The 12,956-nt window shown below is 40.5% G+C and overlaps 2 protein-coding genes across 2 annotated transcripts; both read left to right on the forward strand.

The window, feature by feature from the left end:
* The first annotated feature begins 217 nt into the window (after positions 1 to 217).
* Positions 218 to 1,381, forward strand: LOC134800318 (lipase 1-like). Its single transcript, XM_063772817.1, has one exon. The coding sequence runs from the start codon at positions 218 to 220 to the stop codon at positions 1,379 to 1,381; it is 1,164 nt and encodes a 387-aa protein (XP_063628887.1).
* A 3,308-nt stretch (positions 1,382 to 4,689) lies between these two features.
* On the forward strand, positions 4,690 to 5,889 carry LOC134800319 (lysosomal acid lipase/cholesteryl ester hydrolase-like). The gene has a single exon (XM_063772819.1). It carries the CDS (start codon positions 4,690 to 4,692, stop codon positions 5,887 to 5,889), a length of 1,200 nt encoding a protein of 399 aa, XP_063628889.1.
* The last annotated feature ends 7,067 nt before the right edge of the window (positions 5,890 to 12,956 follow it).

Genomic DNA, 12,956 nt, shown 5'->3' on the forward strand with positions numbered 1-12,956 from the left:
TGAAAATATAAAGAACTTACTTACCTACTTACTTGTTGAATATGTGAATTTCTGCAGTCGCATTGCAGCTGTTAACCCTTTGGCAAATAAAGGCGGCGCGTCATGTCACCGTATAAAACCCGAGTATAAAACCGAGAGTCGGACGGTTATATTCCAAAAGAAAGTCTCAATGATGAAGTCCGCAATTTTCTTGATAGCAGCGATTATACAGTTATCAATGTTATCATACTGTACATCAGAGTCCGATATTAAGTTACTTTTGTCAGAGATAACAGATCTCACACTCTCTGAAGACGGAAAACTTAACTTTATACAACTAGTGACTAAATATGGACATACTGCCGAAGAATACGAAGTTACCACTGAAGACGGATACCTCCTCAAGGTATTTCATATCCCTGGTAATAGATCTTCAATACTATTGACCCATGGACTCGCAACTGATGCAGATCCTTACGTCATCAGAGGTCATGGCTCATTAGGCATTGCTCTTGCAGATAAAGGATACAATGTGTGGCTCCTCAACAACAGAGGTACGAAGTTCAGCAGACGTCACACTGAACTGGACCCTGACAAGGACAAGAAGTTCTGGGATTTCTCTTTCCACGAGATGGGCTACTACGACCTCGCCGCTACAATAGATTTTGTTCTCAATCAAACCGGTGAGAAGAAGATTTTCGCTATCGGGCATTCTCAAGGAGCATCACAATTTTTCGCACTCACGTCACTGAGACCAGAATACAATGACAAGGTAAAATTGTTTCTTGCATTAGCACCTGGTGTATACTTCTTTAATATGCCGCCTCTGTTCCGAGTAATTGCTGATGCTGGTCCTTTACTCTTAGAGCTTCTTAAAACGCTTGGAATTGAGGAACTTTGTAGGGATCGCGGTGCGCTACTCAACCTGATTAAAACAATTTGTACTAAAGGTATTGTCAGCTACGAAGTGTGCGTCAAAGGTGTAATTTTTCCTTTCTTCGGATATAACCCAGCAGGCTTCGAGTTAAGCTTCTTACGAACCTTATTTGGTCACGCTCCCAGTGGGTTCTCAAGAAAATGTTTAAAGCATTTCGATCAGCTTTATTTGCGTAAGAAATTTAGCCAGTTCGACTATGGTGATCATGAAAATCTGAGTAAATACGGGCTTTCAAATCCACCAGATTATGACTTGAGCAAAGTAACAGCAAATGTAGCCCTGATGGCTGGAAAGAATGATACACTTATTCTAGTAAATAATCTGAAATTATTAAAAGAGATGTTGCCGAATGTGGTACATTTTGAGGAAATTGAAGAAACAAATCACATTGATTTCGTTCTAAGTGGAGAAGCGTATAAATATATGTTTCGATCTATCTTTAGCCTTCTTCAGAATTATGGTTAGTTTGACAGTTATATACTTATGTGTGCTAAATTTGAGTAACCTACAAACTACATCAATGATTAATAAATTATTTTGAGATTTGCTATTATATTTGTATTCGCTTTCCCTGTATTAACATTTTCAGTACGTATTTTATTGACACATAGTTTCGATATCGTTCTTCGAGAAAAAGTATAGTACTTACTTATGGGACAACCTGACACAAATCGTCCTAGCATCACAGTCGCTCAATAAAGCTTACGGGGGTACGAGACGATGATGATTTGATTTGAAGTATTATAACCCTGGACCACCAGTCCTGCTTCGCAGGCAGCGTACGGCGACCCTGAAAACATTATTGACTAGGTCTATCGTGAGCCCTTTTATGACTGGCTAATAAAGTTCTAGCTAAGCCAGTCACTTTGAACGTGTACACGTAAGAGGTCTTGGGTCTTTCTTTTCATAAGGTTGTGAGGTGGTTCTCTTAAAATTTTCCAAAAGTAAAAATAATGTAAATAGGGTAAAAACACCCAGCTATCCAGCTGGCCTAGCCAAGGTGCCATCGCTTGCGCTACGACGACGAAACGCTTTGTGTCTCACTATCACTCTTCCATATTAGTGCAACAGTGACAGTTGCGTTTCGTTCGCTACGGAGCGTAAGCGTAACCAACATGCCAATATGTTGGCTACACGGCCAGGGAGGAAGATGGGTACCACGTTTGTATAGAGAAGTTATCGTCCACTATCGTCTTATGCTCAAGGCAAATTGCGTACGAAAGTAATATACATATTATAATACCTACGCCTGAGATAGATTTTCATGCAAAGTTTTGTACAAACGATTTGTAGTTATGTCAGTTAAGATTATGATGGTGGGCACGGCTGACATAGCCCTGCTCAAACTTGAATTTTTCACAAGTGGTTTCATTTGCGTCGAGTATCTTTACATATCAATTAAATGAACAGGGCCATGTTGCATAACAAACTACAAATAATATTACAAGCGGAACTCCTTTTCTAATTTCACTAATTAAAAAAGGAGTTCCGCTTGTAATATTAGTTGTAGTTTGTTATGCAACATGGCCCTTGTGTGTTGTTAGGTACTTTGTTAAAGTATCAGACTCATGAAGAAGCAAAATTTTTTTGTGTGAGTCGATATTAATAGATTATCTGGTACCTACTTACATTTTATTCCCGGTTTTTATTCCTTATTCCACTAGTCATCCCTTGTATCCCTAATATCCCTATTCATCCCGGTTGTGGGTCATTATCATCTTCCTCGCGTTGTCCCGGCATTTTGCCACGGCTCGTGGAAAGCCTGGGGTCCGTTTGGCAACTAATCCCAAGAATTGGCGTGGGCACTAGTTTTTGTGGCGGTTGTGGGTATTCAAAACTTATTTATTGACCGGTATTCTTAGGGAGTGCCCCTTAATACGCCTTACATTGTCATAATATGAATTCGTAAACAGATTTGGCATAAAATAATTGTTCATAACATTGAACAGGCATAATAATAAAAAAACATATGCGCATAATACTGAATTCGCATACTTGTATTATGCATAACATTATTAACTATATGTAACTTTAACTGTCACAAAATGAATTAAGTAGCATAATTTTATAAAGCGAGCTAATTGGATCCACCTCGGTTAGGTCCAGGAAGCTTCGTTTCGCTTCGCTCCCGCCTTAGCCTTCGATGTTAGGTTAGGTTAGGTTTTTTTTTCTAACAGCCCGATAATAGATATATTCACATCACATCTAAACTTGCCGGGCCGCCTGTTGTTGCCGACCGTTGCTTTATTCGAATCGAACATTGTACGAATGGGCCAATTTGAAAAAAAAAACACGATAACAAATATGAACTCAATAATAACTTGTTAATCCTAAGAAAGCAATGTCTCTGTTATACTTCCCGGCTACAAAGTGGGGATGGGCATTGTTCCACAGCGTGGCGATGATCTGAGCTTCCATGATACTGTTGATGACAGCAAGATGGCCTCCCTCGCGTGCGCAAGCGACGAATGCACGTGTCCAATTCAGAGGGGACCTATGCACTTTATAGCAGCTACCTGTTCTTGTGTCCAAAGAGTATTCTTCGTCCATTGTACCGCACGCGTTAATCTCCTTCTTTGCCTGCTCTTTACTGATGTAACAAAAGTAAGGGAAGGTCTCCGAGCACTTGATATCAGCCATGGTACCGTTGGACAGCATAAGGAGGCAGTCCTCGGCGTTGTCAGAGTTGTCGGGCTCCTCAGGGGCACTTGTTAATTAATTTCAAGGTCAGTACTTTTACACACGATTTTAGTTTGCTAAATAGGTACCTGATTAGGTACAACAGTATATTCGTATCCGGCAATTCGATCACGATGAGACCACGTAGGTACTTATAGGGTTTTTTAAAGATGTGCGTATGGTAGGAAGAGCTTTTAGGTAATATTCGGAAACATTAAAAAATTCAACTGTATAGGTAAGTTGACTAAGTTGTGTTTCAGATTAAAGTGAATAAATAAACAGGGGCTTACCTACCTAATTTTGACGTACCTATATGAAAGCATTTTTGACGGAGTCCTTCGCTAACGCTACAAATTACAATAAGAGCTTGTACCTACTTATCGCGACTTAAGTATGTATGTAGTACACGGTATTTAACAAATTTTAATACTTGAACACAATAATATATAAAGCCTGGGGCCGATTTTTGAATTTCTAGCGTTCGATTTCGTCACTCGAAAATCGGTGGAAAACAGCGAAATGCTAATTTTTGAAATACGAGCGATAGAAATTGGGAATCGAATGGTATTGACCACTCGTTTCAATTCTATTAGTATCATTTAAATGCCGGGTACCGGAGATATTATTGAACGAAATACACTAAAAGCGGTCGAAATTCAAAAATCGGCCCCCTGATCAGTATTAATATACATATGATTAAGCGCCATGTTGCGGAATTTCACTGGAACTATTTTTTTCATACTAGGTAAACTGAACTGTCACTATAGGTACATGAGAAAAACAGCGCCGCCTTGACAATGATCATCTGGCCAGGCTTTACATAATTTTCCAGCCTGCGCTGATACCATGATTTTGATCCGTTACGGATTATATTAAGTAGGTATTGAAATGTCCGCTAAGATTTATATCAGCTAGACTGTCAACAATTGTTAATGCCTTTTTGCTCTTACTCGTAATAAAGTGTAAAGAATCACAAAATTGGTCAAAAAATATGTGCTTGCTAACTTTTTGGCAAATAAAGGCGACGTCATGTCACGGTATAAAACATACGGCATCAGAGTCAGACGGTTTAATACGAGACGGGAGATTCAGCGATGAAGTCTGCCATTATCTTGCTAGTAGCTATTACACAGTTAACACATTGTGCTTCCGAACCCGATGCTAAGTCACTTTTGTCAGAGATTTCAGATCTCACACTCTCTGAAGACGGAAAACTTAATTTTACACAACTAGTGACTAAATATGGACACATTGCCGAACAATACGAAGTTACGACTGAAGATGGATACCTCCTCAAGTTATTTCACATCCCTGGAAAAAGATCTTCAGTACTATTGACCCATGGACTTGCAACTGATGCAGATCCTTATGTCATCAGAGGTCATGGCTCATTAGGGATTGCTCTAGCGGATAAAGGATACGACATGTGGCTCCTCAACAACAGAGGTACGAAGTTCAGCAGACGTCACACTGAACTGGACCCTGACAAGGACAAGAAATTCTGGGATTTCAGTTTTCACGAGATGGGCTACTACGACCTCGCCGCTACAATAGATTTTGTTTTGGATCAAACCAGCGAGGAGAAGATTTTGGCTATCGGGCATTCTCAAGGAGCATCACAATTTTTCGCACTCACGTCACTGAGACCAGAATACAATGAGAAGATAAAATTGTTTCTTGCATTAGCACCTGGTGCATACTTCTTTAATATGCCGCTTCTGTTCCAAATAATTGCTGGTGCTGGTCCTTTACTCTTAGAGCTTGGAAAAACGCTTGGAATGGAGGAACTTTGTAGGGATCGCGGTGCGCTTCTCACCCTGATTAAAACAATTTGTACTAAAGGTATTATCAGCTACGAAGTGTGCGTCAAAGGAGCAATTTTTCCTTTCATGGGGTATAACCCAGCAGGCTTCGAGTTAAGCTTCTTACGAACCTTATTTGGTCACGCTCCCAGCGGTTTCTCAAGAAAATGTTTAGAGCATTACGATCAGCTTTATTTGCGTAAGAAATTTGCCCAGTTCGACTATGGTGTTAATGGAAATTTGGCTAAATATGGGCGATCGTATCCACCAGATTATGCTTTGAGCAAAGTAACAACAGATGTAGCCGTGATGGCTGGAAAGTTTGATACACTTTCTCTTGTACAGAATGTAAAAGTTTTAAAAAAGAAGTTGCCGAATGTGGTACATTTTGAGGTAATTGAAGCCACTACACACAGTGATTTCATTTTAAGCGGAGAAGCATCTAAATATCTATTTCCATCTATCTTCAGGCTGCTACAGAAATATGAATAGCTCAAAAGTGATAATATATGTATTATAATATGTACCTATACTACCGAATTGAAAAATAAATTGTTTTTTAATTCATTTACTTTGACATTATCAATAGATTTATAACCTCCTTAATTTTTTTAAAATGTCCACATTCCATCCGGGAATACAAGTTTTAGGTATTGTGAACTAAGGAAGCCTAAAAAATTAAGATACCTATCGTAACTTGAGAAAATGTGAATGAATCGAATGATGAATGGATACGAAACACACATGGGTAAAAGTATGGTAAAGCGTGGCTTATTTTTAGGGTTCCGTACCCAAAGGGTAAAACGGGACCCTATTACTAAGACTTCGCTGTCCGTCCGTCCGTCCGTCCGTCCGTCCGCCTGTCACCAGGCTGTATCTCACGAACCGTGATAGCTAGACAGTTTAAATTTTCACACATGATGTATTTCTGTTGCCGCTATAACAACAAATACTAAAAACAGAATAAAATAAAGATTTAAATGGGGCTCCCATACAACAAACGTGATTTTGGACCAAAGTTAAGCAACGTCGGGAGTGGTCAGTATTTGGATGGGTGACCGTTTTTTTTTTGCTTTTTTTTGTTTTTTTTTTTTTTTTTTGCATTATGGTACGGAACCCTTCGTGCGTGAGTCCGACTCGCACTTGCCCGGTTTTTTTTCAATTTTATATCATACGCAGTCTGGAGGCTATGCGATTGGCCAAAGTAAGAAGTGTGACGTTGCTGTTATGTGATTTTATTTAAATTTATTGACAAGGTTTCTGATTGCCAACTGAATATTTATGCTTGAATTACGCCCCTAGTAAAATAAATGCGTGCCTCCCCATAGTCCCCATACTTGACTAGATGGTGTCTTCAACAGAAGGACATGATGTCACGATCCTCAGCATTGAGGGAACGACTGAAGAAGAAATGATTGCGTCGTGTAAATAATTTAATTTTCTGTTAAAATTTAAGAGTATCCCTAATAGCATTTTCTTGTAGGGATTTTGTTGGGCCTTTGTTTACGTATAGTTGGGCAACCGTTATATTTGGCCGTACGATTTGCTGGAGGGCCCTCGACAAAGGCCCTCCCGAAGATTCCCAACAGAGGGCCATAAGAGTAATTTTTTCGTTGGGCCTATTTAAATAAATCATACAATTATTCAACGGTGGTGGTTTTGGTTGGGCCGTGGTTGGGCCTATACACATTTGTTTGATGGTTGGTTAATTGTTACATTTGGCCGTACGATTTGCTGGAGGGCCCTCGACAAAGGCCCTCCCGAAGATTCCCAACAGAGGGCCATTAGAGTAATTTTTTCGTTGGGCCTATTTAAATAAATCATACAATTATTCAACGGTGGTGGTTTTGGTTGGGTCGTGGTTGGGCCTATACACATTTGTTTGATGGTTGGTTAATTGTTACATTTGGCCATATGGCTTGCTGTAGGACCAACTGCAAAAAAATAAAAAAGGGCAATTTTTTCGTTGTGCTTCTGTTTGCAAATTCAACAATTACCCAACGGAAAGTCAGGTAGGTCGGTAGGTAGTCGTGCACCAGGTTGAAGGCCCAACACAGCTTGTCCCACAAAGGGCCAACATTGTAACTTTAACGTTGGGCCTTGTGTAGGATTCTTACAATACTACCGTAGGTAAATAGTTGTGTAATTTATAGTGTGCCTACAGTCTAATTATGTAATGGGCTTTTGTTTACGAGTCCTACAGTTACCCTACGTTAAGTAAGTGGTTGTGTAATACGACGTTGGGCCTTTGCTGATAAATATTACAATTACACTACGGTAGGCATTGGTTGTATCCACATGAAGGCCCTAGGCTAGGCAGCAGTTGTTGTTAATCTTCTCTGTATCGTTCCAATTTTAGTATATGTACTGACGAAGCAAGTACACTTACTATACACTCTAATTTGTATATATACTAACCGCACTTCGAAACTTCGTAAGCGAGATTTATGTTTTTTGAGATTTAAATTGAGAAAATGTTGGTAAAATACAATTTTTTAAATTTATGTATAAATTTTATAGTTATAGCTATTAGATTTATAAGTTACTTTAAAAAAATATTATGATTATATCCGGAATAATCGAGAAAATAACTATAACTTCGATGTTTGGAGACAGTAACGCCATCTAGTGACGCCACAAGCAAACTCAACTGGTATTGTTGGGCATCAGTACCACAGCCAATGTTGGTAAATGCGATATTTGTGCTCACTGGGCCAACGAATGTTATCGTTGTTTAGCCACCGGTACCAAAATACACAAAGGCCCATTGTTAGGCGTCAGTGCCACAGCCAATGTTGGTAAATACGATATTTGTCATCATTGGGCCATCGGATGATATCTTTGACTAGCCAACGTTACCAAAATACACAAAGGCCCATTGTTGGGCATCCGTGCCACAGCCAATGTTGGTAAATGAGGTATTCGTCACCATTGGGCCAACGAATGTTATCGTTGTTTAGCGAACGGTAGCAAAATACACAAAGGCCCATTGTTGGGCCTCAATGCTACAGCCAATGTTGGTAAATGCGATATTTGTCGTCATTGGGCCATCGTATGATATCGTTGATTAGCCAACGTTACCAAAATAAACAAAGGCCCATTGTTGGGCATCAGTGCCACAGTCAATGTTGGTAAATGCGATATTTGTCATCATTGGGCCATCGGATGATATCGTTGATTAGCCAACGTTACCAAAATACACAAAGGCCCATTGTTGGGCATCAATGCTACAGTCAATGTTGGTAAATGCGATATTTGCCGTCATTGGGCCATCGGATGATATCGTTGATTAGCCAACGTTACCAAAATAAACAACGGCCCGTTGTTGGGCATCAATGCTACAGCCAATGTTGGTAAATGTGATATTTGTCGTCATTGGGCCATCGGATGATATCGTTGATTAGCCAACGTTACCAAAATAAACAAAGGCCCATTGTTGGGCATCAGTGCCACAGCCAATGTTGGTAAATGCGATTTTTGTCATCATTGGGCCATCGGATGATATCGTTGATTAGCCAACGTTACCAAAATACACAAAGGCTCATTGTTGGGCATCAATGCTACAGCCAATGTTGGTAAATGCGATATTTGTCGTCATTGGGCCATCGGATGATATCGTCGATTAGCCAACGTTACCAAAATAAACAAAGGCCCATTGTTGGGTATCAGTGCCACAGCCAATGTTGGTAAATGCGATATTTGTCATCATTGGGCCATCGGATGATATCCTTGACTAGCCAATGTTACCAAAATACACAAAGGCCCATTGTTGGGCATCCGTGCCACAGCCAATGTTGGTAAATGCGGTATTCGTCACCATTGGGCCAACGAATGTTATCGTTGTTTAGCGAACTGTAGCAAAATACACAAAGGCCCATTGTTGGGCATCAGTGCCACTGCCAATGTTGGTAAATGCGATATATGTCATCATTGGGCCAACGAATATTATCGTTGTTTAGCCAACGGTACCAAAATACACAAAGGCCCATTGTTGGGCATCTGTGCCACAGCGAATGTTGGTAAATGCGATGGTGGGCCAATACAAAATTAATGTTGGCTACGGAACGAACCTCATCCCAACGTTTTCCCTACCGTTGGCACCGTGGGCCCCAACGAAAATGCTACTAGGGATGGATCCCCAATATTATAATTATGTAGTTCTTAAATAGTTATTTTATCGGCAAAGTTTACAATGACGCATATATTTTTTTTATTATTGAACTTGGCTCTTATTTCACAATGGTTTTTGATGGGATCTATACGGATGATTAGCAGATTCACGCACGGCTAGCATTGAGGATTTTCCCTCTTTTGTAAGCAAAAACAATGGTGACCTTGATCAATTCGTTACCCGAGCGTATTATGTCGGTTTTGGTATTGTTCACTTTTTGTCCAAATTGTTGGAGTACGTGTACCCGACATACTTTTAATCCACAAAATACAAAAACAAATACATTTCAACACATTGATAAGTTCTTAATATCTAAAATTCATCTTATAAAATGAATAACAATTATATGACATACGTTTTTTATCATAATGTTTACTTTTTGATGGAAGGATTATCCCGTTTTACTTCAGTTAAGATCTCGGATATCATTTTAGATCAAACTTTTTCTTTATGAAATTAATAATAAACTTTTTTCGTCTCTCTACTCACTGAGGCGTAAGCCTCTGCAGAATTTCCTTCCACTAACTGGATTAACTCTTGCTTCGTTCACTATTACTCCCTTTATAGTACAGCAGTAAATTTTGGCTACGCGGCCTGGTGTTATAATGTAGCACCAGTACGGTTACCATCAGTTTGTCACTGACATAAACGCCGTCGAGAACGTAATTTACTTTCTATAGGTACATCCCGTTTGCACTAATATGCGAGTGCGAGCGAGATGTATAGAAAGTAAATTACGTTCTCGACGGCGTTTATGTCAGTGACAAACTGATGGTAACCGTACAGATGTATTGTAAAACGTTGTACGATAGGTACATGAGCGAATAGGTAATTGGCAACTGTACGCCACACATATGCTCTTGTGGCACGGACGTGGACCGACTGGGACACCACGGATTATCTTGTCAAAAAAGTGCAGGCCGTTTTTCGAGACATGCGTCGCTTAATGACATAATCCGTCGGTCTCTTGCCACCATCAATGTGCCTGCTCTTCTTGAGCTGACTGGCATTATCAGAGATGATGGCAAGAGGCTTGATGGGGTGTCCTTAGTCCCTTGGAGCTTGGGACGGATGTTGGTGTGGGATGCTACCTGCGTAGACACACTGGCACCGTCCCACCTCCAACGGACTACTGTAAAAGCGGGCGGAGCGGCGGAATGCGCCGAAATTCTAAAACGTAACAAATATAAGAGCCTCGGTAGAGAGTACCATTTTTTACCATTTGGAGTTGAAACTCTAGGTCCATGGGGTCCCAGCGCGCATAAGTTGTTCGCAGAAATCGCGAAGCGTCTGGTTGACGTAACTGGTGACCGAAGAGCTGGCGGCTACCTCGCACAACGTATCAGCATTGCGATACAGCGAGGAAATGCCGCCAGCATCCTTGGTACAATGCCTCAAGGGCCTATTTTAGATTTAAGCTAGTTATTAATTTCGTTTAGTAGTACCACTGTATATGTCGCAGTCGGATCGTATAATCCGCCGTATTACATTACGGCTAGCGGTTTTCAAAAACAGGGGCGTTTTGAAATGCGGCGGTTTAACGATTAGCCGGATTGAATGCGGCTGAATGAGAATCCGCCGGAATGTATTCGGCGCCATACGTTCTTCAACACGGCTAGCCGTAATGTAATACAGCGAGTCATTAGCCGCCGCTTTGACAGTTTTTAGTTCCCATTTTTAACACCCGTGGCGCTGCCTGACAAACGCTGGGGTGTCCATCAAATCTGGAGTTCGTCGGACTGTTTCTTTTCAAAAAACATTTCTTTCGCAACTTAACTAGACGGAGCCCCGCTTCGCGGGGCTCCTATTTCTGAGCCGTTTGCCCTTCGGGCATCTGAAGCTACCTAACGAACCTAACCTACCTACCTATTGATTTAGTGAGACGTCCGTGAAAACATTACACTTTGGGGAAAAAAGCGTAGGTAGGTAAGTAGGTTAGGTTCGTTAGGTAGCTTCAGAAACCGCCCAGAAATAGGAGCCCCGCTTGCGGGGCTCCGTCTATTTAAGTTGTGAAGGAAATGTTTTGGAAAAGAAACACATGTAGTGCGGTGGGACCATGGTAAAAATAAATTAAATTGCAAACATGGTCAAACTCCGGTTACGTAGGCGACCGAAAGAACTGGTCACTCTACAATCTAAAATAGTAGTACGATGCGACTAAACGTTGGCCGCCTTATTGAAGAACGTATCGCAATGACAATCCGGCTAATCGTCGAACCGCCGCATTTCAAAACGCCCCTGTTTTTGATAACGGCTAGCCGTAATGTAATACGGCGGATTATACGATCTGACTACGACATATATATATTGTATGTAAATAAATGATTTTGAATTCGCAACTTGTGTCGATTTAAAACACTCCCTAAGGTCGTGTTTTAATTTATTTTTGGCAAGTTATGATTTATAAGCGGATACAGGAAACATTTTCCAGAACTCTACAATAGTTATTTACGATACAAGTGCGGAAACTAGGAAATTCGCAACGAGTGGTGATAAATTAAAACACGACCGAAGGGGGTGTTTTAAATCAATACGAGTTGCGAATGACCTATTCGCACGTGTATCGTACAACGTTTTACAGTACATATGGCCCTTTAAATTAATGACATAGGCACGGAAAGTGCTTAATTGCCGCACTAGTGCGGGAAAATAGCACCATATGTACTGTAAATATATTTGGCGGTGACTACCTACTTAAGTAGTTAGTGATTTCTACGATCATTAAGCAATCATCATGATCATAATATGTAATAAGTATGCAATCATCTCAATTTCTGCGCTTTTGCATTTGTAATTACGGGTATTGTGGCCGCGTTTCCATACAAAGTAACATAGACAAAAGACTATCTAATTATTAGGTACTTACTTTGTGTTATACTTCTTACACGTGCGAGTACATTTATCTCCCTGACACCTACTTAGCCTACTTATAAGCATTATTTTTTTTTTATAAACATTATTGGCAGGTGCATTCAAAGTCAATCTTATCTTCTTAACAATTTACATACACACTAAAATAAATGTCTTAACTTAAAATCTAAACACATTACTAATATACCACATATCGTAGCATTATTTTTATTTGTCTGTCTTTCCATATCTCGGGACCATGGGGTCCCGGACCTTTGGGAGGCGTGCGTGGGGCCGGAGAGGTCCCTGTGGCATGGTACCGTAGCAGCATACACCTCTGTCTTACGAAACTGGTTATTATATTATTTGGAAATATACCTCCGCTGCGGTGGAAGCAGTGGTCGCCGAGTGGATATGACGTCCGACTTTCAATCCGGAGGTCGTGGGTTCAAATCCTGGTTCGTACCAATGAGTTTTTCGGAACTTAGGTATGTCCGAAATATCATTTTCGGTGAAGGAAAACATAGCGAGGAAACCT

The sequence above is a fragment of the Cydia splendana genome, chromosome 19 (genome assembly GCF_910591565.1).
Source record: "Cydia splendana chromosome 19, ilCydSple1.2, whole genome shotgun sequence".
NCBI lineage: Eukaryota > Metazoa > Arthropoda > Insecta > Lepidoptera > Tortricidae > Cydia > Cydia splendana.

Coding starts and splice junctions, on each gene's coding strand:
- LOC134800318 (XM_063772817.1), top strand. CDS start 218: ATGTTATCATACTGTACATCAGAGTCCGATATTAAGTTACTTTTGTCA.
- LOC134800319 (XM_063772819.1), top strand. CDS start 4,690: ATGAAGTCTGCCATTATCTTGCTAGTAGCTATTACACAGTTAACACAT.